Here is a 27270-nt window from a genome sequence, read left to right on the forward strand (position 1 = left end):
AATTCAGATAAAACCCAAAAAAATATATTTTCCACTACACATAATATTTCTGGTAAAAAAAGTGCTAGAGTTTTAGGAATCAATAAAAAAATCAAAATCAAAATCAATAGGAATCAACCAAACCAAACCAAAACACTTGACGGTCAACTTGATTAGCCCCCTCACATCGAATCCTTACGACCTAAACTGTCATCCGCCTTATTTGTGTTGAGAAAATTAAAGTATACTATTAGTCAACAATCGGACTTAAATGTCTGTTATGCGCTTTTTCATAGCCGTATCTCCTACGGTGTGATACTGTGGTGCAACTCAGCTAGCTCCGCACAAATATTTAAATTGCAGAAGAAGGCAGTGCGAATCCTCGCAGGAGTGGGTTACCTTGATCACTGTAAAACACACTTTGTTAATTTGCAGATAATGACTCTGCCATCTTTATACATTTTATTTCAATTGTTAGAAATTCACAAAAACAAAGATAGTCTCTTGTATAACTCTGGTATACATAACTATGGAACAAGATCCGCTCATCTTATTAAGAGCAAATAAATTTAGGCTCACCAAATCTTCAAGAAACTCTTTAAATGTTGAATTGTATAATATGATTCCTACCTCCGTCAAAAGTTATAATATTTGTAAATTTAGGGCAGGTTTGAAGAATTTTCTGATAGTCCATGCGTTCTACTCGGTGGCGGAATATTTTAATATTATGACCTTAACCACCGACCTTAAAAAACTTAAATGTTGTATTCATTGTTTATACACTGTATTTGTATTTTACTTACATGTTGTTTCAATTTTAGTTTGTATATCTTCTTCTTCTTAAAGTGCCTATCCTCTTTGGATGCTGGCTATCACATTGATCCATATTACTTTGTTCATTGCCGTTCTGAACAAAGCTGTTGACGTCAATCCGGTCCATGTTCGTAGATTTCGCAGCCACGATATTCGTCTGCGTCCCCCTGATCTTCTGCCTTCTATTTTCCCCTGCAGTATGAGTTGGAATAGGCGGTATTTCTCGTTCCGCATGATGTGTCCGAAGTATTCCAGTTTTCTTCGTTTGACCTTTCCCAGAAACTTCAACTCCTTGTTGATGCGATGTAGTACAGTCTCATTTGACACGCGATGCATCCACGAAATCCTAAGCATGCGCCGATAGCACCACATCTCAAATGCCTCCACATGCTTGCATGATGCGTCGGTAAGGGTCCACGCCTCTGCTCCATATAAAAGGGTTGAGAGCGCGTAGCATCTCAGGATTCTGATTCTAGTGCGGACGTTGAGCGACAGGTTGCATAGTATATTTTGCATTTTGTTAAATGTCCCTCTCGCGATTTCGATTCGGTGTTTTATTTCGCGAGAGTGGTCCCAGTCTTTAGTCAGGGTGCAGCCCAGGTATGCAACTGTCTCGGCCGCTGGGAGAACGATGTTGTTAGCAGTGAACTGAAAGTTGTTGATGTAGTTCTTACTAATGATCAACGTTTGAGTCTTCTTGCAGTTCATCTTCATTCCGTATCTGCTGCATGTATTCGCCACACGATCTATAAGCCAGCGGTATCGGCCAACAGAACGGTATCATCTGCATATCTCAAATTGTTTACTATTTCTCCGTTTATTACCAGCCCATCCTCTGTGCCATCCAGTGCCTCTCTAAATAGATGTTCCGAGTACACATTGAATAGCAGAGGCGACAATATACAGCCCTGTCGCACTCCCCTCCTTACACTAAACTCTTCTGAAGTTTCGTTCTCGATTCGAACCACGGCCTTTTGTTGACGATAAAGTTTTGCTATTATCTCTGTATCTCTATCGTCTATTCCTGATTCCTGTAAAATCGAGATGAGTTTGTCATGCTGGACTCTATCAAAGGCCTTTTCGAAGTCTATAAAGCACGCAAAGACATCTATATTGACGTCGTGTGCTCGTTGGATTAGGAATTGTATTGAAAACAGAGCCTCCCTAGTGCCCAATCCCTTTCTGAAGTCGAACTGAGTTTCACCTACGTTTTCTATTGTATATATTTAACTGTTTTTATGACATGCTACAACTGTATCTTGTTTGTACAAAATGTGGTCAAATAAAGCAATCTATCTATCTATAAATGTATAAATGTTTACACAGACCTGCAAACTGAACTTATAGTAGTAGTCATAAAAGCAGATAAAAATACTGACTTGGAAGATCAGTTTATGATATTTTTTAAAATTTTTGTAAAGAACTCTGATGTGATGAAAAGAAACATAGATAATTAATCACCGAATCAATTACTTATCTTATGACGCATTTCTGAAATAAGTGTATATGATTATTAAACTTTTAATTATTTACAGCATGAATCACTCCTACCTACATTTGCATTTTAAAAAATGTCTTGAAAATCGCTTATTCAAGCATATAATCCATTCTTTTCTAGATCTTTAAAAACAAGGATATATCGTGACATCACAATCAAAATTTCTCGATCACAATCATCACGAAAAAAAACTATGTATGTAATATAATACTACTATGAACTGCCCATCATGTTTGACATTTACGAAATACTTGACAGGAGGGTTAGAGGACTTAGAGGTCACGAAGCCGTACCAGCTTCATTAAATAAACTTCGCTTGGTCCTTAAAGAAGAATGGGAAAACATAACGCAATATGATATATCGAGGGTCACAAGGCACGACCTCATATGTTTTTTTTTATTAAAATTATATTGTTATTAAAAAAAAATTGCAATATTCTCACGATAATAATTCAAAATATTTTATTGGGTAATAGAGCACTGATATTTCGGCTCTATAAAATAATAATTCATTTCAAAAAAAAAATAATAATTTAATGTAAAATAAGGTATGTTTTATGGATTTCCTGGAAAATCGTATCAAAAATGATACGAGGTACTGCACTGTAACCTCAATGTGCAGCCTCAATGACAGTATGAACGGACGTATACGCAGGCAGTTATAGCCAGGGTTCGGCTGCAAGTAGTTAATTAAGACGTAATTTACCTGATTAACTACGTGTAGTTTTTCTTCAAAAACTACGTCTTTTTCCGTTCATTAACTACATGAAAACTACGTTAATAAACTATCTATTGATATTATGAATAATTTTGTTTTGTATGAGGAATCTAAATAAAATGATGTGAATGGTTATATTTAAAGCCATATTTCTTCTGTTTTCTTAAATACATGATGTGTTTTCTAAAGCTTCAACTTATTATAACCTCACCTCAAACCTTTGATATTTGAAAGATTTTAGTGACAGTTACATACATATGTTACATAAACTACACCCTCTACATAAACTACATTAATTACATGTAATGTAGTTTATGTAGTTTTTATAAGTAACATGTAGTTTTCCGAACCCTGGTTATAGCAGCAAAGGGAGGGCAATACAAACTATTAGGCTATTTTTTTTGTAAATGTTTGTACACTTGAGTATTAATTATTTTCTTTAATATCGTTAGTTCTGTTATTGTTATTAATGTTTATGAAAACCAGGACTGCATCGTTAGTCTTTAACGTTTTTTTTAAATTTAGTATGGATTATCCAATGCAGCGTAATATGACGTTATGACAATAGTCACCAAAACCATCTCGTCATATTAAAAAATTACATCAAAATGTAATGATAATTGAAAAAATTGCAACTTGATCGTCATCGGTTAATTTCGCTCTTAAAAATTAACCAAGGCATGTATTGACATGATCCAAAAAACAAAATGCTCAGGAGACATGGTTCTGACCGTAAATTTATATTTTAGAAAAAATTACACAGGAAATTATTGCACAGGGTGTTTTAAAGTTAAGGTAAACAAACAACCTCTGGATTAACCCTGTATAATATGCCAAATATTAAAGTTTATAAAAAACTGAGGTTGATATAATTATATACAGTTTGCTAAAAAAATCATGAAAATAGGGCTAAAAATAACAAAAATATAACACTTTAAAATTTGACTAAAAATTTCTCCGTTGCGTTTTTTTTTGTATCTTAGTGTATTATTTTTCTTCAGAATTAAAACTAAATTATTAAAAAGTTCTAATTGTTATATTGATGTTTGATATATCTTTGAAAATAGTGAATAATGCACTCACAATAAAGAACAAAAGTTATTTTTAAGGGTTTATTAAATGTACTTCTTGAAAGAGAAGATAATTTGAATGGAATTTTATGTTCTATGTTTACATAGCAAACATGACAGATTTTGAAAATAACGTCTAGAGATTGATCTCGCCAAAATTGACATCGATTTTCATTTCCCAGCCGTCTTCGATGCCGTTTTTTTTCTATAGTACGGCACAATTTTTAAGTTTTATATTCCAGTTAACCATAAAATGAACTATAGTCTAAACAAAAGCGGTTATTCGTACGGTATTACCTTAATTCTATTATTATGATAGAAGTCCGTTTATATTTATGCAAATTGCACTGTGAAATGCTTTACAAGGTTAGCTTACATAAAATTCACTTGTAATGGACAATCGCCAATTAAAAATTATTCAAGAACTTATTGTTGTATACAGGGTGTTTTAAAGAACATGGATCATCTCTCATGGAGATATTTCTTTCGTAAAAATAGCGAAAGTTGTACTGAAAAAGTAGCAAAATAAGCGTTCGGCATTTAATGTTTTATGTAAAACTTGCTAGGTATGACTAGGTATACAAATGAAGAAGGAAGTTCAAGATAAAGGATTATACTATATCCGTATTGTAGCACATTTTTAGACAACTTCTTTATTTTTACGATTTTGATAGTCAAATATCTACAAAATATTCCTTATGTTTGGCATAAATTTTCTCGAAAATATAGATATAATTTAAAATTCTGTTACAATACGGAAATAGATTGAAGTTTTGTGATTACAGTGATATATAATTTATGTGGTTTTGTAACAAATTGCTCGCTATTTTATGGCAAATGCTGAAGCTCTGCAAACCTAAATCAAGCCTTAATCAAAGCACGGCCTTCGGCCACACACCCGCTTTACCCAACCCCTAAGAGCGAACAGTACAGCGTAATAGAATCTTAATCCAATTATTCTAAAGCCCAAATTACATTTACGAGTAAACCGTATACGGGTACTCGTATAGGAGTACGAATTTTATTTACATTTAAATTTAGAATCGTATGCCATTAAAGTGTGTAAATATGGCGCCTAGTAAAAGAAAGCGTGCTGCTATAGCCGGAATTCTAATGTTAATAATGAAAAAAAGAATAGAATGTCAACAGATTGTTAGAAAAAAAGGCGAGTGTGGGTTAAAGCCCCTTTACAATCAAGAAGTGTTTAAGATCTCTATATTCTTTGCTTCTTACATCCCATTAACACTTCATATTGTGGTAAAGATCTATAAATCCATCAATATCCTCCGGCGCTAACTTATTTGCCGCCATTTTTGTCAATAAACAAAACCGGTACTCGTAATGAAATCGGATCTCACTCAACTTTGAAACATACGCGTATACGATCTACGAGTTCCTATTTACATATACGAAATCGTATACGAATCGCTTAGTCGTATACGACTTATTCGTAAATGTAATTTCGGCTTAATAGCAACCTTTAAAACATTTTAATGTCATTAACTTGCCAAAATTTTAAATAAATACTCATTGATTTCTCATCAAAAAATATAAAAAAGTTCCTATGAATATGGGTGCGGAAATGCACAGTTTTAAAGTTACAGGATGTTAAAACTTTTAAAAAATAGGCTAGGAGATCGAAATGGACAAAATATTAAGACACCACTTCTAATCAGTATTAAATAGCCTACACACTTTTGCTAAAAAGGGTAAAAAGTATATGGTGCACAATATGTTTTTTTTTAGAAAAATATTCCAGTAATATCCCATATGTACAGGGTGGGTCAAATTCGACGCTTTTAAATGGAAACACCCTTTTCTATAGCAGATATACGAAAACTAATATCGGTGTCTGGAGCTCAATTTTCATCAAAAACATGATGGTGAAAACCGCACATCAATATCTGTTATCGTTTAGGAGTTACAGGGTGTTTTTCAAAAATGTGCATTTTCAACAATAACTTACGTAGACTTTAATGGTATAAGTATAATTTTTTTAAAATTAATAATTTAAGAGTTATCAACAAAAAATTGATTTTTTATTTGGGACACCCTCTATATTTTTAATTAACCGAAAAGAATTTAAAATTACCTTTCCACAAATATAGCACACTTGATGTTTTCTTATATTCCACTTCGAAATACAGAATTTTTAAAAGTTCGCCACTTTTAACTAGTAGGATTTGGACCCCTTATTGATGATATGCCCTTAATGGAACTCGAAAACATATTTTTCCAGCAAGAAGAGGCACCGCCTCAGAACGCTGAAGTTATCAGCAAATTTTTGCACCCAATTTCAAGAATAATTGAATAGCTAACGAAGATCCCAGCCGTTGGCCGTCGAGGCCACCTGACTTAGTGCCCATGGATCTAATCCTATGGATATATTTGCGGAAGAATAAAGGTCCCTTATTCTTCCGTATAATCTAGACAAGAATTAGAAATACTTATCAGCTACGAGAGGGTATCTTTCACCCCCACTGAGTTAATGAATTCCGCGAGAAATGTTCAGAAACGGCTGTCCAGAACAGAAGATGGTCGATATAACAGAAGACGGTCGAACACCTGCAGCAAAATCTCATGTCTTGGTTTGCTATTTATTTTTATTGTTATCAGGTATAGTTTAAATGTGTTGATGTTGGTTAAATATATTTTAAATTGTTATAAAATTCTGCATCTCCCATAGCAAATATTATTTTCGTTTTCATTGATGCTCACAGCTAGAATTTTTTTGCATTACAGCCGGTGCCATTCCAAGCCTACTTATTTAAAGGGGGCAAATTTTTGTATACTCTATCTCTCGAAGAGGAATCGAGCAAAATATCAAGTATGTTATATTTTTGGAAAGGAAATTTTAAATTCTTTTCAATAAATTAAAAATATACAGGGTGTCTCATATAAAAAATCAAATTTTCTGTTGATAATTCTTAAATTATTAATTTTAAAAAAATTATACTTAAACCATTAAATTCTACGTAAAACGGTGCTTTGGAAATGTTTTCATAAAAATACAAAATTTTCCATAGCAAAAAAGTTACAGCGATTTGTTAAAAATGCATATTTTTGAAAAACGCTCCGTAACTCCGAAACGGTAACAGATATCGATATGCGGTTTTCACCATCATGTTTTTGACATAAATTGAACTCCAGACACCGATATTAGTTTTCGTCTATCTCCTATAGAAAAGGTTGTTTTCATTTAAAAGCGTCGAATTTGACCCACCCTGTACATACGTCCCTGGGGAATCTGTCGACATTTTTTTAACATTAAATTGGGTAGCACTCAAAGTTACTTTAACCCTCCAAATTTTATTCGAATCGCTAAAAGCACTTTGGAACAAAAAATGAAGATTTTTACCTCCTGATGTAGCTACGAAACAAAGCAGAATCAAACCCGTGTTGAAACGAAAAATAAATCTTATTTTTACGTAAAGAATCTCCCCAGGAGAGATGGCACGTGTTTTTGGAAACACCTTGTATACCATCCTTACACACTGACTTCTGTGAAATAAGTTTTGAAATTTACTACAGCCATACAAAATATTAATATTCTCTCAACGAGAGGAATGAGGAATAAATATTAAATCTAAGATGACAATCTTTCAAGGGAGTACTAACCATCACCGAAAAGTACTTGTGAAATTAAGAAAAAATGCGTACTGTAATCTGTATTTGTGTCAAATGTCTCACTAGTTTCAACATCGGCATGTTTCAGAGATAAATCTTATGATTATAATTGTTAATTGTTGAGTGTTTCTTCAGTCGATCCATTTAAAAAATATCAGTTCTAATATTAACGTTAGTTTTGTTGTAAGGATTTTTTTAACCGTGATAATTTTTGAAATTTAACCAAGTAAAGTCAACCTAATTATTTCTGCTAGATTGAGTAAAAAGTTTAATCCAGACAGTTCGGTTTTGTATGCACCTTTTCGGTTGTATTTCACTGATATTTCAGTGATATTTACTCCAATCATTATTTTACTAATTGATATTGTCTTTTTCGAAGATTCTTATTGATGATATTGATGATTTTTAAAGCAATTTGTTGCTGAGTTATTTGACTTTTTAGCCACTTCTTCAATTCAAAAATTTAAATCTATGGACATCCTATGAAGCTGTTAACCAAAGTAAGGAATTCAAAAACTAGTTTATCCTCAAGGTGCAACTTCAAAAATTCTCTAACCTGCAGCATTCAAGATCTAGTATATAAACTTACTGAAAGAAATCCTCCTCCTCCTTCCTATTACTCTATAAGAGAATGGTGACATTATGATCGCATTTATGGTGTCTTTCCATGTTGTTCTGTCTTGCGCAGCAGTACTGGCCTCGTGCAGACTATGACCTATTATTGTCTTCATTTGGTCCACCCAACGGTTTGGAGATCTCCCTCTAGGACGTTTCCCGTTCACTTTTCCCTCCACAATTAGTTTTTCTAGGCTATTGGTGTTCCTGGATATGTGGCCAAAGTATCTTAAGTATGACTGATTTATTAATATCGACAGTCTAGATTCGATATTCAGTTGTTCTAGTATTGAAATATTTGTACGGTGAGCTGTGTACGGTATTCGCAGCATCCGTCTATAACACCACATTTCAAAAGCATCGATTTTACGTTTCATTGCCAACTTCAATGTCCAGGTCTGTGAGGCATAATTGGCAATGGGGAAAATTAGGGCTCTTAGTAGTCTGAGTTTGTTGCTAATTGAAATGGCTGAATCTTTCCATTGTAAGAAATACTACTACAATATTAACTTTATGTGGATTCCTGGATACTCTGACATTACTGGTTACGACCGAGCAGACAAATTGGCTAACGAGGCAACGCTCTTACAGAATATTGAAGGAACTCCATCCGTTGTCGATTTCAGAACTTTCCACAAAAATGTGTTATTCAGTATGCTTCAAAATGAATGGGACATCCTCGAGGGAACTAATAAACTTAGATCACATATGCCACCTTTTCATTTGTATCAAAATATATATTCTCTTGAACGCGGATCTTTCTGTAAAGTTGTTAGAACCATCACAGGACACTCATATCTTACCAAATCCTATATCATTAGAAATGAACCCCCTCCGAAATGCACCTAATGCAATAAGTTAATGTCAATCAGACACATTTTTTTTGAATGCTTTCCTGTTGCCTCCCAGGTCTAGATTTTTTAATGCTGTTACCTATAAGAATATTTTCGCGTCTTTTAACATTTCGACGATTAATAAAATTATGGGATTCTTAGTCCGCATCAACATAACGAAAAAACTTTAATTTCTAATAATTTAAAATAACTTCACATTGCCTAAAGATTTATTATTGAGAGCTAAAAAACCCTCGCTGTTGATGCGCTCTATAAACCAATACATCTCTCTCTCTCTGAATCTCTTTTTGACAAAAGCCAGTATCAGAGACCAGTTCTCCATCTCCTACATCAGCCGTACTAAAGTTTATAGCATGAACGGTTGTCGTCTCGGCGCACTCAGTAATGATGAATGTGTTCGTTCAGGAGACAGTGTCCTGTTAGAAACCCCGCCACAATTCAAAGATTGTTTTTACTCAAATCAAGGAAAATCTTTGATTTTTCTCGGTAGTAAGCTCTGGGAAATTTCTTTGAGTGTCTTAGACCGTTGGAGGATTCTCATTCCAGGTTACGGATGGGGTCTTCCAGGTTCTTGAGTTCCACTTTAAGCTGGATTCCACCTGGAAAGTAGAACGGTTCTGGTCCAGTTGGTGGAGTGTTCGCTCCTTTTCTAGCTAGATCGTTTGCTTTTTCATTGCCTTCTATCTCTTGGTGAGGTTAGGTTAGGTTAAGAAGACTTTATTTTCTTTGCCCAATCTGTTGAGCTTCTCTAGGTATTCATTGACCAACTTCGAATTGATGGCCACTGAGTTGATCGCTTTTAGTGCTGCTTGACTATCGGATAAGATGACTATTTCCTGTTTTCGATAGTTCCTATCTAAGATGATTAGTTTAAAATTAGTATAAATAAATTATTTTATTCAACAGCCACTACTTATACAGACATTACTCACATGTATACATGCATATAATAGTTATTAATGATACAAGTTCGATACGAACATCATAATGAAACGCGTGTAACGTTAAGTTTACTTGGTTAATTACACAAGTTTCATTAAAAAGTTCGTATAGAACGTGTATCATTCACAATTTAATCTACGACGCGACACGAGGGACAATCCAAAGAGATTTGATTTCATTTAAAATATCAGAGACATCCTCATAAAAATTAAAATTCAAAATAATCAGATGCCAATATTAGTCGACGCCGTGGTAATCGTGCTTGTTGATTGTTTCCATTTTGACTTTGACAACTCAATTATCGATGTTCAATTTTGTGTTATATGTTCAGTTTTAGCAAAAAGCATAAAATAATATTAATATGGGTTATATGGGTGATTCTGATTCTAAAAGTGTCCCTTCGGATATTGAGGGCATTGCGCAAAACTTTGTCGATTCCCTACTTCCCGAAAAATCAAGACAAACGTACGAGCAAGCCTATGTAAAACTTGAAGATTGGTGTAAAGGCAAAGGAATCAAGAATAGTAGTAACGAAAAGGTTCTCCTGACATATTTTGAACATCTTTCAAAACATTGGAAGGCTTCATCACTCTGGGTATATTATTCCATGCTACGTTCAGTTACATCAGTGAAGAAAAATACAGATATTAGTAAGTACGTCGATTCAATTGCATTTCTAAAAAGAAAATCGGAAGGATTTCGGTCAAAAAAATCGAGAATTTTAAGAAAAGAAGACGTAACTCGTTTTTTGTTGGAAGCCGATGATAAAACTTATTTCCTGACAAAAGTTTCATTGATAGTGGGACTTGCGGGAGCCTGCCGGCGTATCGAGTTGACAAATCTGCAGCTGCAAAATGTTAAAGATGAAGGACAATGCATTCACGTCATTATTTCATTTATGAAAACAAAGATATAACGAGATTTTTTTATAACGAAAGGGAATGTTGAAGGAATAAATATGGTGAAAATGGTTCGAAGATATATAGCTATGCGGCCAAGCAACACAGAGCATACTCGATTTTTTGTGGGGTACAGAAATGGAAAATGTATTAAGCAACCCGTTGGCATTAATACTTTAGGGAAAATGCCGTATAAAATAGCATTGTTCCTAAGTTTTCCAAATCCACAACAATACACTGGACATTGTTTCCGTAAATCGTTGCTTGCAGATTCAGGAGTGGATTTATTAACTGTTAAAAGACATGGTGGATGGCGCACTAACACAGTGACAGAGAGCTATATAGAAAATTCCAAAGAAAATAAGAAAAAAGTGTCATGTAATATTTTGGGTAACATTTCTGGCAATGATGGGTCTTCAACAAGTTCAAGCACTCAGGAAATAAATTTACTTTCTAAAAATTCAACTCACCTGTCATCGTTTGGAATTAATTTAAACAATTGTACTGATATTATAATTAACGTTTACAATAAATAAACGTATTTAGGTACCTTTTTTTGCTTGTTTCTTATTTTAAAATTTGCGTGTTATTACATTGTTGTAGATTAATAACAAAAAGATATTTGTCTGCTTTGAATCAAATATTAACAAAAAATCTTTTTTTTACAGGAAGTAACTTTAAGGGAAGGTTCACAAGTGACAGAATGGTGGGCCAAACCTCCAGTAGTGCCAATGATAAAAGTCTACATCTACAACGTTACTAACGCGGACGAGTTTCTTAACAATGGTACCAAGCCCATCGTGGACGAGCTGGGGCCTTACGTATACGTGTAAGTATAGTACTATGCAAATAACGGGTGTGGTGGGTTCGTGTCAGATAATAAAGGAAAAATGAGAGGAACAAGTCGTTTTTCATATTCGCAAATAACGTTGAATGTATTTAACTGCGTTTCTAAAAACGTAAACATTAGTAAATGTTAGATATTGCATAACTTAATTACAGTTACTATAAATACCGAGTAGTTCATGGAAGTATTGGTGCCTACGGAAAATATGCGTTTGATTCTATAGGCTTGGTGCATTTCAGTTGATTTCAACAAATTCAGACCGCAGCGCTTCAACGGCAAAAATCAGAAATTATCAGTATACTTATTTCACGCCGCAGCCGCCGCGCCGTCATGTTGATCGTATTAAAATAATATTGAAATCGTGGTTTTGTCATAATATTTACGTATTTTATTTTTTTGCTAGTGCATTTATTGAGACTACAAAACATTTAGGTACGAAATTTATTTAACGCTGTTTCGGGTAGTAAAAAATAAGTGAACAAGAATTCGAGGCGTCGCACAGTGCTTCGTCCCATGGACAAAAATCGAAAAAAAGTTAAAATTTACTAATATCTGAATATGTAATTTTATACTTATAGCAATGTTCAATCATCCTGTATATTATTTTTCATAATCAGTGTTTTTTGTTAGCAAATATTTTCACTAAAAATAAATTTTGCGATCATTATCTTATCAGTGAAAAGAATAACATTCATAGTAGTTCTGTATATTATGGAGTTAAACGGTACATACTTAATTGAAAGCCACTATGGATATTGTTAAACAAGGTATGTACTTTAAATTTATTTCTAAACAAGTTCGTGATTGTTTAGTTTTTATTTATTTTTTAAGATGATTCTTAAATGGGTATAAAAATTTTACGTTTTCAAACTTCAAAAAGGCATTTAAAAAAAACATATCAAAACATATCGTAATTATTGAATATATTTGTTATCATATTCATACACTTTTAATTTTTGTATAGTTCACCTGCGTCTGCTTGCGACGAACTTTATTTTATAATACTTTTCAAATGGAGTAAAATTGATAAGCAATGCCGATCTGGTTAATACTTAGCTTGATCATAAGGACAAGAACTCAAAATTATTTGTATTTCAAAAAATGTGTTCTTTATTAGATATTGATGAACCTTCCAGTCAAATAAGACACCACTTGTGCCTGAAATAGCCCACTATGTTGGAGCGAAACGTCGCATAAAAAAAAGTTTCCATCTTTCAATTTATTATAAAAACTCATACCAAAGAAAAGGAAAAAATAATATATGGATATGGTCTCTTAAAGAGGTAACTATTAACATCCGAACCCCTCATACCAACAAAGGGAACACGCGAAACAACGCGAAAAAGTAACATATTAGAAAATTATGTACAGAAACATCTTATAATATGTGAGGATATTTCATCTACCTGTGATTTGGATACTATAAATTTGGAAGATTCTGTCAGCAGTGATTCTTCTGAATCAGAGTAGTTACGATCTATGCATTTTGTTGTCCTAAAGTAAATTTATAGTATCTTAAGTTTTTTTTTTAATTAAATATAGCATTAATGTTTCTTTTTCATTAAAGAAAAACATTTTTATCTTATATTAGGCTTATATTGTAGGAATCATGTTCTAATGTTATTTCAATTCTTTTTTATCACAGGGATTTTTTTAATACTTACACCGTTTTCATATTATAAATTATTATTTCCTTAGATGGAACACAGCTCCAACATTTTTATTATTTATCAGATTTTTTTTTCATAAACGTGGGACTAAGAACATCATCTTTTAGTACAATGAGAGTACTCATTATATGTGTCAAATAAACCTAGTTTGAATAAATTGCCTACAATAAAAGAGAAGTTTTGCATTTTTGTCCTCTAGAGCCATATGATCGAAGCACTGTGCGTCGTGTAGTGTTGTGACAATATCAAATGTTAATAAAATTGCCGAAAAAAGGTTAACGCGTAAAGGAGAGCTTAATTAGGGCGTTGTTGGGTGAAATAACATTCAATAACTCAACTTTCCCCGATATTCAACTCTCCCGAAACAACATTTTATAGTTTCATAGTTTTTCACACCGATTTGATCAAAAGCAAAAATGGATTCAAGCAGTTCTGCAAAATAACTGAGTAAACACAGTGCTCTTTACATAGTCAAAAAACTAAATAGACATATACTATGAGAGGATAAATATAATTTGCAATATTAATGGTATACTTTTTTAATCAACTAGTGATTATGTTTCATGAACATCTTCTAAAATTAAATTATATACCTTTAAAAAATTTCATTATAGCCGAAATAGCCCCAATTATGCCCAATTAGCAAAACCGGTGATTAAAACTATGCTCGCTACCGTATCCAAAAATTTTTTAACTGGAATAATAAATTATACTACAAGTTAGACCTTCTCAAGATATCAAAATATCTACTTTTTTATTTTTATTTTTAGAATTTTCACAAATTATACTTCCTAACACTTTTAGAATAATTAAATAATAACTTTTTCGTATTCTCGCTATTTAAACCCGTGTATTTGTAAGTACTAGTTGTTTACGATATTCCCCGATGGTGGCAGCACCGGCAGAGAATGCACCAAGCCTATTACAGGCCGAAATATACTACCCCTAAAAATATTTGCACTTATTTAAGACTCACCCTGTATATTTCATTCATTTGTTTTATATTTCTTCATTTCTTCACAAGGCATCGCATCGCTTCTAATTTTTTTTCTTTAAACTCGTGACCTATACCGAAAAGAAAGTTAAGTTATGCAATCCGTTCGACACAGGATGTAATTTATGTATTTACATTGTGAACTTTCTTTGCGTTGATCGCAATTACGTCACCAAAACGGAACATGCTACACGATTCGGTGTTCATTGGCGGACAGGATGACCTTATAATAATAATAATACATTTATTATTCAATAATACACAAGAGCAACATTTTATTGTTTCATTTGTTAATTACTTTATTTAAAAAGTGGTATGTAATGTTGTTAAAAAAATGATAAAACCATATCGATTCTTTCTGCCGTAGAATAAATGTCTTAAAGTAACGGCTGTCATATCGTAGCCACCTAGATTTGATTAAATAATAAAGATCTACTCACACTAAATCAAAAAATTGAAAATATCTAAGAAAATCATAGTTTGAGAGTTAGACAAATAAATTAATTAATAAATAATAGTTATTAGTAAAGAACAATGATCGACTGTAAGGTCTGCTAGCAAAAAGTTTTAGGCTTAAAGCATCACAACATAATTAATTTAAACCAAAAACTCGTAATACAAAACTAAAGTATCAAAACCGAATGGCAATGTCAGGAAATAAATATATATATGTGGCAACCTTTTTTACAGCAGATCTACAAGTTGAAACCCTAGCGAGAAATTTAAATTTCAGTCCTTGATTGGTAACAATTAATTTAAAAAGCGCGCCCTCGATTACGTAACTAGAAGTTATCACTTATAGGTTTAACAATGTAAGTTATTAAAGAATAACCTGGGCTTTTAAAAGTTACCAATGTTCAATATTAAATTTTTCTCACCATATACGGGGTAAATTCCATTTATTGAAATTTATTATTTAGTCTTTTTTGAGGACACTCTGTAGAAATCTATATATTATTAAAAGATGCTCTAAGTTAACCTACATATGCTCACAAAGTTTTATTTTAATACAAGCTGTCGTTCTCCTTTGAGCCTCCGAGTCGTATAATAGGCTCCGCCCTGTATTTCCAACGAGTTCAACCATTGTTGATTGTTCTGTATAAAGATTCATTCAGAACCTCGAAATCAGTGGAAAAAATCAACAAAGTCTTGACTTTTCCACTAATTATACTTCAAAATTTGCAAAGAATGTCATTTTAGCCTTTGATTATCACCCGCCAAGAAAAATTTTTGTTAGAAATCAAAAGTGTATTGTTTTCTAAGCTAAATATTATGCTTTCTCTATGGATACAACAGGCTACCGCAAGCTGTTGCCAGGATATTTTATTCATTTTAATTGTGTTTTTTAGACATTAAAATTAGTGGTCTGTTGTTTCCATAGAGAAAGCCTAATATTTAGCTTATAAAACAATAATTTTTTGATTTCTAATCACAATTTCTCTTGACGGAAGATAACCAAAGTCCAAAATTACATTTCTCGCAAATGTTGAAGTATAATTAGTGGAAAAGTCAAAAGTATGTTAACGTTTTCTACTAATTGAAAATGTCTACCACTAATTCTGACGTTCTGAATGCTTACATTGATATTAAAGGAACAAACTTCTACGCTAAATGAAACCCCTAATTTATTCCACTAATTGGGACGTTCTGAATGAAGCTTAAGTTAATTAATATGAGTTTTATAGAAAAATTCAGTCATTTTCCCTCTACAATACAGCGATGGCTATGAAATGAAGATCGCTGTCATTTTACATGTAAAATTATATGGGGAATGTCATCGATGTTCATTTCCAAGCCAACTGGATGCCGTATTTTTTTCGATTATACGGTACCTTAGACTAATCTAAGCATAATACCAACGGTACCTGCTACACGAGCAATCATTGGCGTACGTCTCTCAGAGGTGGCAGGTTATATAAAAGATCGTGTTAAATCAAACGAGTAAAGAAAAACCGCTGGTGTGTGAAGTGGTCCTCAGGTTACGGAGGTTCAATAATATGTCTATAAAACTTTTACTTTTGTCGGTTCGTATTCTTTAAGATTTCGTTTGCAAATAATTATGAATAATCAATCACTTTCACACGGTTGTTGGTTTCAAGAGACCAAACGCAAGTTTATGGAGTAGGTCACTGGGTTTTCTTAAGTAATATTTCCTTATTTTCTGTTTCTTTTATACAATACTTACTTAGTTTTTTATCAAATATATTAAAAAATAGATTTTTTTTCAAACGTCACAAAAGTATTAGTTTTTGCGACGTGATTGACAACATAAAAAAGTAATTTTAACGCCTAGGCATAAAAGTAAAGCACTTTTCTACTTTAAGCATTAAAGTAGAAAAATATATTATTAAACTGACATAAAGTGCCAAATTCAACGAGCCGTAACCATAGTTTCTCGATATATAATTACTTAAAAGGTATTAACTTTAATTTTTTTTCCACAGCAAGTATTAAAATTGCCTTATATATATCAAAAATAGTAGATAAAATTGTACTTTAACCGTAAAGGTAGATTAAATGATACTTTAACAGCGAGGATAGGTTAAAAACTTTATTTCTTCTCGCACGTTTTTTAATTGCTTCCATTTTTGAAAATTTTTGTATTCCTTTTCATAAATTATTCGGGATTTAAATGGAAGTAGCTTGGATTTGACGTTTGTCGCCTCAGCTTGAATATCTGTTGGTAATTTACTTATTTCGTTTTGAGCCATTTCTGGCTCCAATTCAATCAGCAATCGACACGAAAGAGAATTAAAAAATATTGACTCAAAACTGACAGCTAAAGAGACAGCTTTATTTATTTGTCAAATTACAGAGAAACCAACGCCAACCCAGCACAATATTTTTTCTACTCGTAATAAATTCCTTGAAATAATAATTTCTGAATATTTTTTTATATACACGACGATAAAAAACACGACGATAAAATTGCATTATCGTCTCTCGAACTCAATCGTCTCCCCCAATTAATCTTTTCGATCGACGATAAAATACCATTTTATCGTCTTGTATAAAAAATAACTATTTATGTTAGGTATTTGGAACATTTAAAATTATTTAAAAATTTATTTTTGACGTTTTAAAAAAAGCAGTAGGGTCTATTTGGAGTAAAAATTACTTTTTGTGTCTCGCCTGTAACGTCAAACGTACAGGCTGGACACAAAAAGTGTCATTTTTACTCCTAATAAAACAATATACTGTTGTTTCAAAATTAGTTTTTGAAATTTTACTGACGTACATAGTTTTAGCAAATCAGTGAGTGGGATGAGCTTTTATTAGTAATAATTATTAACATTCACTGATTGCTAGCTTTTACTGTAACGTGTACAGGGTGTCCCATTTTAGTTGAAATCATACGGTATCTCCGTTATTTGTGAAGATAAAAGGGTACGGTTTGCACAAACCTGTGCCACTTTTTTGTCAAACGAAAGATCCCGTTAACAAAATTTTCATAGCTTCGTTTCTGAGCTACAGGGTCTTTTCTAAAATTTTGCAATTTGGGACAGCCCCCGTATCTCCGTTATTATAGATGATATCGAGAAGATGAAAACTGATTCTTGTAGAACTTTTTACGTAGAATACAGTGGCGTAGTCTGTTTTTCTACGAAAAAAATATTTTTGAAAATATGAACTAAAGTTAGGTTTTTTCAAATGGAACACCCTGTATATTTATAAGTCATATGATCCGCTGCTATGAGCTTCTCAAATATATATATACCACTTTATATTTATTTTCAATATTTACTGCAATATTTAAAATACATCATTTTCTAGGCCGTGATAAATAACAAAATCAAAATGGTATTTACTAAAATAGACATACACATATTAAAATTTTATTTGGGATTAATATATTTTACTTTTGGATTGTTACCACTGAACCTCTGAATATATTTTTCTCTTTTTTATAACGGAATTTAGTTTATAATGGGATGGGTTTGCAAATATCTAAAAGCTTGCATTATTAAAGCATTTTCCAGGTGTTCGACATTGTATTAGTTGCCACGATATATTTCATATTTCAAAAATCCCTAAAATCAGAAATCGAGAACGGACAAATCCGGGAATCAGGGAGGTCATCATATTGGTTCCAATTCATTGATTTGAGAAATAATAATTTAGCAAAATTCTAATATTTTCGTTGTAAGTTAAGTTGTGGGGGGGGGGGAGCCCCATCTTGCTGAAACTATATTTCACGTAAATTAGCTAAAGGGATATTTAAAAGTTCCAATAAGATAGCTTTCAAGATTTACAAATAGCGGTAGAGATTTAAGTTTCCCTAATATACAAAGAATTAATTAGTGGCTCTCAAAATAAAACAAGAGACAGATAGCAATATTACTTTTAATAATTCTTTAGTTTCTTTTATTATCAATCACGGCCTACTAATAAATATGATCTTTTAATATATTTTTTTAAATATTGCATTAAATAATGAAAATAAATATAGAGTGTTATATATTTTTGAGAAGCTTATGGCAAGTCCGATCATTTAATTCATAAATATAAAGGGTGTTCCATTTAAGAAAACATAACTTTAGTTCATATCTTTAAAAATATTCTTTTCGTATAACAACAGACTACGTCGCTGTATTCTACGTAAAAAGTTCTACAATAAACAGTTTTCACCTTCTCGATAGATTTAACAGTAATAGAGATACAGGAGGTGTCCCAAATTGCAAAATTTTCAAAAAGACCCTGTAGCTCAGAAACAAAGAGAGCTATGAAAATTTTGTTTACGGCATCTTCCGTTTGATAAAAAAGTGGCACAGGTTTGTGCAAACCGCACCCTTCTATCTTCACTAATAACGGAGATACCATATGATTTCAACTAAAATGGGACACCCTGTACATGAATTAAATATAGATATTTAATATTTATTTATTTGTTTCTACAGTCAAAAATGGGAGAAGAAAAACTTGACGTTCAACAGTAACGGCACAGTCACGTTCCTACCCGAAAAAATCTACCACTTTGACGAATCACTATCCGCTGGATCTGAGGATGATGTCGTCGTGGTACCTAACATTCCTATGTTGGTGAGTACATAATTCATTTTTTTAGCTACCTACCTTGGTACCGCCTAACAGCGCAGTGAAGTGACATTTTTTTTTTGGTCAGTCTTGTCTGATGACTGATTCCCAAATGATCTGGAATGATAGGAACCAATCGATTTGACAGTTGTTGTCATTTGTATATTTTTTTTACATTTTAATTCAAGCACATAATTTCTATATATTTCAATGACTTTATAGATTTGAATATGCTATTTTTGCTATTTTACGTTAAATTTAAATTTTATAATGTCAAGTTTATTTTTATCAAATCCCAATTTATAGTACGAGAGCTAGCAACGTCGGAAAAACAAGTATTTTAAGACGTCTGGCTCTTTGATATATCTTTTACTATGTTCTCTAGAACAGCATGCGGCCCGTCTGGCTGCCGGTAAACCTTGCGTTCCCTACTGCGCATTGAAAGAAGATCCTACATTTTTATTAGTCCTTCAAATTCTAGTATTGAATATTAATGGAACATGTCTCCATAGCATAGTGCGTAGAGTTCCCGACCACGAACCGATGATTTAGAGTTCGAATCCGGGTCAGGACAAAGACTTTTTTATTTTATTTTTGTTTATATTCTGATAGTAAAGTATTAAATATTTGTTTTTTTTTTAATCACCAGATTTATTTAATACTTTTCTATCAGAATATAAACGAAAATAAAATAAAAAAGCCTTTGCCCTGACCCGGATTCGAACTCTGAATCATCGGTTCGTGGTCGGAAACTCTACGCACTGCGCTATGGAAACATGTTCGATTTATATTCAATACTAGAATTTATAGGACTAAATTATCGGCAGCCAGACGGGCCGCATACTGTTCCAGAGAGCATAGTAATTAAATTAATTACTTAATTAATCTTTTTATTAATTTTTTATGTAGATCTCTTTATTTCGTAGATATTACGTTTTTTTTAGCTTGACTTGCGTGTAAGGAACACCTTCTTTGAGCCCTTTCAACCCAAAAATCTCGTAAGAATGAAGAGTTCAAGACTGTTCAACTATAGAGGTTATAATTTGTAGCTCGCGTAATTTCCTACAAATTGATAGTTTGTATTTCTATGATTTTAGTCATAGATTTCTTTGTTAATTTTTTTCCGAAAAAATGAGGTGGCCATTTTATTTTTATCATAACTCCGCGAGTGTTTGAGCTACGAACTTGAAAAAACAGCTTAAAAAAGCATTTAAAAGGTCTTTTTAAGCACTTTAAAAACGGTCATATTCATTTTCTTCGAAAAATGTGTTTTTTTCGACATTATTTTACAACAAAAGGTTGTAATTAAGTTTTCGAAAATTAAAAAATCTTAAAATCATATTTACAGAGTGATAACTCAGCTAATATTACACCTACGGTAATCAGAAAAAAATTAGTCGATTAGTTATTCCAAAAGCTTTATTTTTGTTTTATATGAGTTTTGCGATAAAACGCAAGTTTTTCGAGTTATTTATAAAAAACGGCAGAAAAACATGCAGTTTTTAGATGAAAAATCAACATTTTCAATTCTAAATAACTCGGAAAAAATGAATTTTCTGAAAAAATGTTATAGAACATTTTTTGCTTAGAAATCATCGCTTTATTAATTTTTGCAATTAAAATGGGTGATTTATTTTTCACCCCCGAGAAGGGGTGGCACCCATTCCTAAGGTGTAAGCATACATCGCTACTATGTAACTTTTGTTTCTTACATATTATATCTCTATTCACTGTTAAAATTTCATGTTAATCGGCGCGGGTGTCAAGAATTCAGAGGTAATACCCTATTTTTAGCCGGCCATACCAACAGGTTAGGTCTGTCTGTGTGTCTGTCCGTCCATCACACGATAACTCAAAAACCGCTAAACCGGTTTTAACGAGAATCTGGCCATTCGTTTTTGGGTGGTGGTGGGGGGTTGGTAAGGGGGTATGGGAGGGAGTTAAAAATTTAAAAAAATCGTAACTCCAAAATTACAGTAGCTAGCAAAACGCTGTTTTCAATTTAAGATTAGGAATAATATTTGCAACAAAATTTTTAATAACATCAAAATCAGTCAAAGTCGCAGTTTTTGAGATATTAACATATTTTAGTATGGGCGGTTATACGTGCCTCGCGGCGCCAGTTTTTTTATCCTCGCTTACTGGCCTATAAATATATTTTGTAATAATTTAAATATTTCTATAGTTTACAGTACTATTTCTGCTGTTTTTTTAATTACGAACAACAATGAACAATCTAGTAATTAAACAGTTATTTTACAAGAGCTTTAATTAAGACGGGTTTGTCATGATTTTCAATGGAACTAAGACGGAAGTTGCAGACATACAGACAAGAAATCGATCTTAATTATAGAGCAAATTTGTATCTAAAGGTTTCATTATGAATAGGTACGTTCTTTTCTCATACTTATTGCTTGATATACCCGTAGAAAATTCAATCAGATTATTCATTCACACTAAGTATATTGCTTATTAAGGATTAAAAATAGGTCACTATACATTTTCAGGCTTAAGATCTTTTGTTGGCATTTTTAATATAATTTTTACAAATTTTTTACAATTATGCAATACGGCATTTTATTGAGCATCAAATTGCGCAACTTTGTCTCCATTTAACCGATCCTGTATCTCTTACGCTTTCCGAAATCCCAATGATGAGCGTCGAATTCGAGCCACCCTGTACACACATTATAAGTTTCTTAACCTTTATACTCTTAATTTCTTTTTAATTATAATTGATATTAATTGTAACGAACTAAACGATTAAATAAACGCAAACATTTACTTAAAAACGATTTTTCTTACTTTTTTACGATAATTGTTGTACTTAGTTCAATTATTCTGCATCTGTGGACTTTGAAATGTCATTTTATATCCTTAAAATGAATTTAAGTGAGCAGCGCTTGAAAAAAGAAGGCTTAATTAACGTATTTACCGAAAAAAAATTAATTAATTACACTATGGTACCGTGTAACTTTTCCACGCGGTTCTTAATTGCAAAAAGCGTTCTTTAATTTGTCACTTTATTTACTTTAAGTGCTTATTTAACGAAGTTTATAGGTAGTTGTATTAAATAGAATGTATAAATGAATTTCTACTTTTTATATAGAAATTTTGTTTAGACAAAAATTACACGCAGAAATATTGTTTAAAGAATGTTATAATTTTAAGCCTTTGTGTTAAATTAGTATGTAGAAGTGAAAATAAGTAGAAAAAAGCGAATTTTTAAAAGAAGTAGATACTTTTCTGTAATGGGGTAGATTCGAGGGGCCCTTAGATCAGCAATAAGGGAACGTTGTTTCTTTCCAGACAGCACAGTGACATTTTAAAGACATCTATAAGACAACTTGTTTCAACATTACTGACATCTCAAAGACGTCTATTTTCGCCTTTAGACGTATTAAAGGCATCTACAGCAACGTACAGCAAGGCAAAACCTGTGCAAAGTACAGAGACTGGCATGTATCTGCATCACAGGTGCCATGAGAACATGTCCAACAGCAGCAATGGAGGTCATTCTAGACCTAACACCACTGCACATTGTCGTCGATAGTTATGCCAATGCGACAATGATTAGAATGGTTACTGACGGAAACAGTACTGGGAGAATTTTCAGGTCAGGGGCTTGGAACACCCTCAAAAAGAAAATTCCACTTCTCCAACTCCCAGTGGATGACATACCAAGAATTTACAACTTTGAGAAACACCTCACTGTAGTATTGAGTAATAAAAGGATTGGAAGAAAGAGACGCTTACTCAGCATATAAAAGACCATCCCATCATGTGGTATACGGATGCTTCCAAAACCAAAGCAGGGACAGGGATAGGAGTATTTGGGCCGAAAACTGAATACTCCGAACCAATGGGCACCTACCCCAGTATCCTTCAGGCAGAAATTTGCGCTATCGAAAGATGCGTACAATTTATCTTAGATAGGAACTATCGAAAACAGGAAATTGCCATCCTATCCGATAGTCAAGCAGCTAACGCGATCAACTCAGTAACCATCAATTCGAAGTTGGTCAAAGAATGCCTGGAGAAGCTCAACAAATTAGACAAAGAAAATAAAGTCCTCCTACTCTGGGTGCCTGCTCACCAAGGGATAGAAGGCAATGAAAAAGCAAATGATCTAGCTAGAAAAGGAGCGAACACTCCACTAACTGGACCAGAACCATTCTGTTTTCCAAACGGGAACCAACTGAAAGCGGAACTGAAGAATCTGGAAGACCCCATCCGTAACTTGGAATGGGTGTTCTCCAACGGTCTAAGACACTCGAAAAAGTTCCTTAGAACTTATGACCGAGAAAAATCAAAGGTTTTCCTTGATTTAAGTAAAAACAATCTTCGGATTGTCACGGGGTTTCTAACAGGACACTGTCTCCTCAACGAACACCTCAGTAGGCTGAAACTGAGAAACAACGGCGAATGCAGATTTTGTGAGGAAAATGGGGAAACACCAGAACACCTTATCACTGAGTGCGCCGAGACGACGACCATTCGTGCCATGAACCTTGGTACGTCTGATGTCGAGGATGGAGAGCTGGCCTCTGTGGAGCCGTCTCAGATACTGGCTTTTCTTAAAGCCTTGAGACTGTATGATGAGTTATAACTCGTTATAACTCAAGAAAGGGGAACACACAATAGATCTATAAGGTCGCGGTGATTAACTCCCCTCCTAAACATTCTACATTCTACAAGGCATCTTACCAACGTCTGATGTTAAAAAACCCAACATCTTTAAGACGTCTTGAGTACAATGTCTTTAAGATATATTTTAACAATGTACTTAAGATGTCTTTTAATATGAATGAAAATGGGAGACAATGGTGAATTATAAAATAAAACATCTTCTTGGACTGGCATTGTCTTTAATTTTTAAATTAAGCATGTTTCTCTCAGATTACACTGACCAATATGAAGTGAACAGTTAACATAATAGTGATATATCTGACCGAAATGTTATGTATTGGTGTATTTTCTTCTTGGACAACCACTGGAGGGAGATCTTCAGATGTGTTATCATGCGCATCTAAAATATGAATCATAGAAACAAGATAATCGTTCAAATATATCTAGCAACCTAAATGTTTTAAACTTACCTGGCTTACCTACAATATCAGCTTTAACTTCTTTGATCAGCTTTAATGATGAAATTTTCGTAAATTCTCTGATGAAACTTTATATCACGTCCCTTTGCCAAACGGTTTTGCGCGCCTTTTTACAACTTACAACAACGACAGGAACAAACATTTTCCGCGAGGTTTTCCAGAGATTTTCGATCACATAACCTCACATCAACATCAACCACAACCACAGAAGTTAACTGTCACGCCTGTCAATCGTCATATTTGCGCCTATAAATTAAATCAGGATCAAAGAGTAGATAAGACAAGAGACGACAGTTCGCGCGGTACCTTTCATGTTTGAGTGGTGGGGAGAGTGACCTCGTCTCCCTTGTCCCTTTAAATTTTCGTAATTTTTTCGCGGGAAATTTAAAATAGACTATTATTAAAACTTGCCTGTATAGCTTATAAATAGTTACTGTATGGGTAAAGAAATAAATAGAAACGAAAAAAAAATGAGTTTTCTAAATATTATATAAAATAAATTATAATTAGAAACATATTTGTCGGGGAATAAAGATAATAAAAGCAATATTTTGTATATCGTTTGTAAACAAGATAAAGTGACCAAGTCGATTTGTAAGAAATGTTTTATTTACGTGTATTTTTTTTTACATATGGACTTGAACAAGTGTAAAATCACAATGTGGAGTTTATGTACAAAAAAATAGTTGCTCAATTTTTTTTGTAAAAATATATTACAAGCTTCTAACCATGTCTTCGATCTTAGTTTAATAACTTCTTTAAGTCTTCTTTCTTAGTTTAATAACTTTTCAGGACCCTTTGGAAAAGAGTGAAATATTATGTTTGTCGAAGAATAAGACCTATTTTTGCAGTCTTTGTAAGCACACACATTGCCACCATCTCGTCTTTTCCTGCTACTCGTGTCCTGTTCAGTATTCATATTTAACAATATTTACAAATTAGTACGCAACAAAAACGATACTAAAATTAAACCTTAAAAACTCTCAGAACGATAAGATATCGAAAAACTCTGAAAACACACTTTAAAAAGGCAAAAATGCAAGAAAACAACTAATCAGATTTGTTTATGTTTAAGCTTGATTAGCACAGCTGATTAGCGTCCTAAAATCATAGGTTATATTTTAGATTAGATAAAATACGCCGTTGTCAGATTTTGAGATTTTATCTGTTTATCTTTGAAATCGATCAACTTAAGTCATTCTGTTTCTTTGATATTATCAGTACATTGCGAAAAAAGAACCTAAACCAACCTAAACTAAAAATTTACACTTCCGTATTAACATACGTTACTTATATTCTTCTTATATTATTAATTTATTTTCAGAAAATCTTGTTTATTTTTCAAAGAAATATACTTGGCAACAGACAAAATGGGACTTGATGGAACCTTTAAATTTTAATATATCTGCGTCTCTCTCGCGAAATTCGACTTCTTTGTTCACTGTCGTCTCTTGTCTTATCTACTCTTTGTCAGGATAATGTTTTTATTTCTGTTGAGATTATACCATATTTCTGTCATATTATACCAGATTATACTCTCCTTTTTTATGATTATCGCCTACCCTAGAAAAAAAACGAGATAAATAGAAAAAATTAAATTTAAAATTTCTAATCATTTCTAATGTCATTTTAGAGACGTCCTAAAGATGTTTTATTTCGTCATCTTATGAATGTCTTTAAAATGATGTCCAAAAGTTGTCTTATTTTAGTCTTTAGGCGCTAAGATCTAATTAAGATATAAAAAAGACGTATTTAAGATACTATGTGCTGTCTGGGTTAGCTTCAATCTACTTTGATGTGTTCATTGAGGAGACCTGTTAGAAACATTTCTTTCTTCCAATTAATTTTATTGCTCTATAATACCATGAGGTGTTTTTCAAAGTTGTAGGTACCTAGATTCTTAATATGTCATCCACTGGGAGTGGATTTTTTCTTTTGAGGGTGTTCCATTGTGTTCCAAGTACCTGAGTTGACAATTCTCCCAGTACTGTTTCCGTCAATAATCATTCTAATCATTGTCGCATTGGCATATCTACCGATGGCAATGTGCAGTGGTGTTAGGTCTAGAATAGCCTCCATTGCTAGTGTTGGGTATGTTATCATGGTTCTTGTGATGCAGATGCATGTCAGTCTCTGCACTTTGCATAGGTTTTGCCTTGCTGTACGTTGTTCTAGTTTTGTGTATCAAGCAACTGCTCAATAAGTAATCATCGGTCTTAGTATCATACAGATACTTAGTATCATACTTATACATTCATACCAAATAAAGTTTTAGTCACCTGACGCTTGACCGGCACCGCGTTGCCTGTTTTTATATTGTTACGGATTCCGTGGGTCCACTAATTTAAACTCACGATAAAATCCTTAACGAATTTATTTTCTCACTTTATATACACAATTTATACTGATTATAAAACACAGTTTATGCAACTACTATTACTCTAACTTTTCTGGCACCTTCGCCAATTAATTCACAATTTAAAACGCGGTATTATCAAACTTCAAACTCAACTGTCCCAATTGCCCGATTACGCGGGCTTATATACTCTAATGACTGTTTCTCGAACCTTCTAAAATTCTCGGAGAGCGTTCTACTTCCTAC

At 32.9% G+C, this 27270-nt stretch overlaps 1 protein-coding gene across 5 annotated transcripts in view; it reads left to right on the top strand.

Moving 5' to 3' along the window:
- The window catches only part of LOC115888704 (scavenger receptor class B member 1), a 165561-nt gene that overhangs the window by 127742 nt on the left and 10549 nt on the right, over nucleotides 1-27270 (top strand). For all 5 annotated transcript variants that reach the window (XM_030908503.1, XM_030908500.1, XM_030908502.1 and 2 more), the window contains 2 exons: nucleotides 11684-11844; nucleotides 19425-19566. In XM_030908503.1, coding sequence (XP_030764363.1) covers nucleotides 11684-11844; nucleotides 19425-19566 — 303 coding nt within the window. The remainder of the gene's footprint in view (nucleotides 1-11683; nucleotides 11845-19424; nucleotides 19567-27270) is intronic.

The sequence above is a fragment of the Sitophilus oryzae genome, unplaced genomic scaffold (genome assembly GCF_002938485.1).
Source record: "Sitophilus oryzae breed Bouriz unplaced genomic scaffold, Soryzae_2.0 scaffold_806_pilon_pilon, whole genome shotgun sequence".
Lineage (NCBI taxonomy): Eukaryota > Metazoa > Arthropoda > Insecta > Coleoptera > Curculionidae > Sitophilus > Sitophilus oryzae.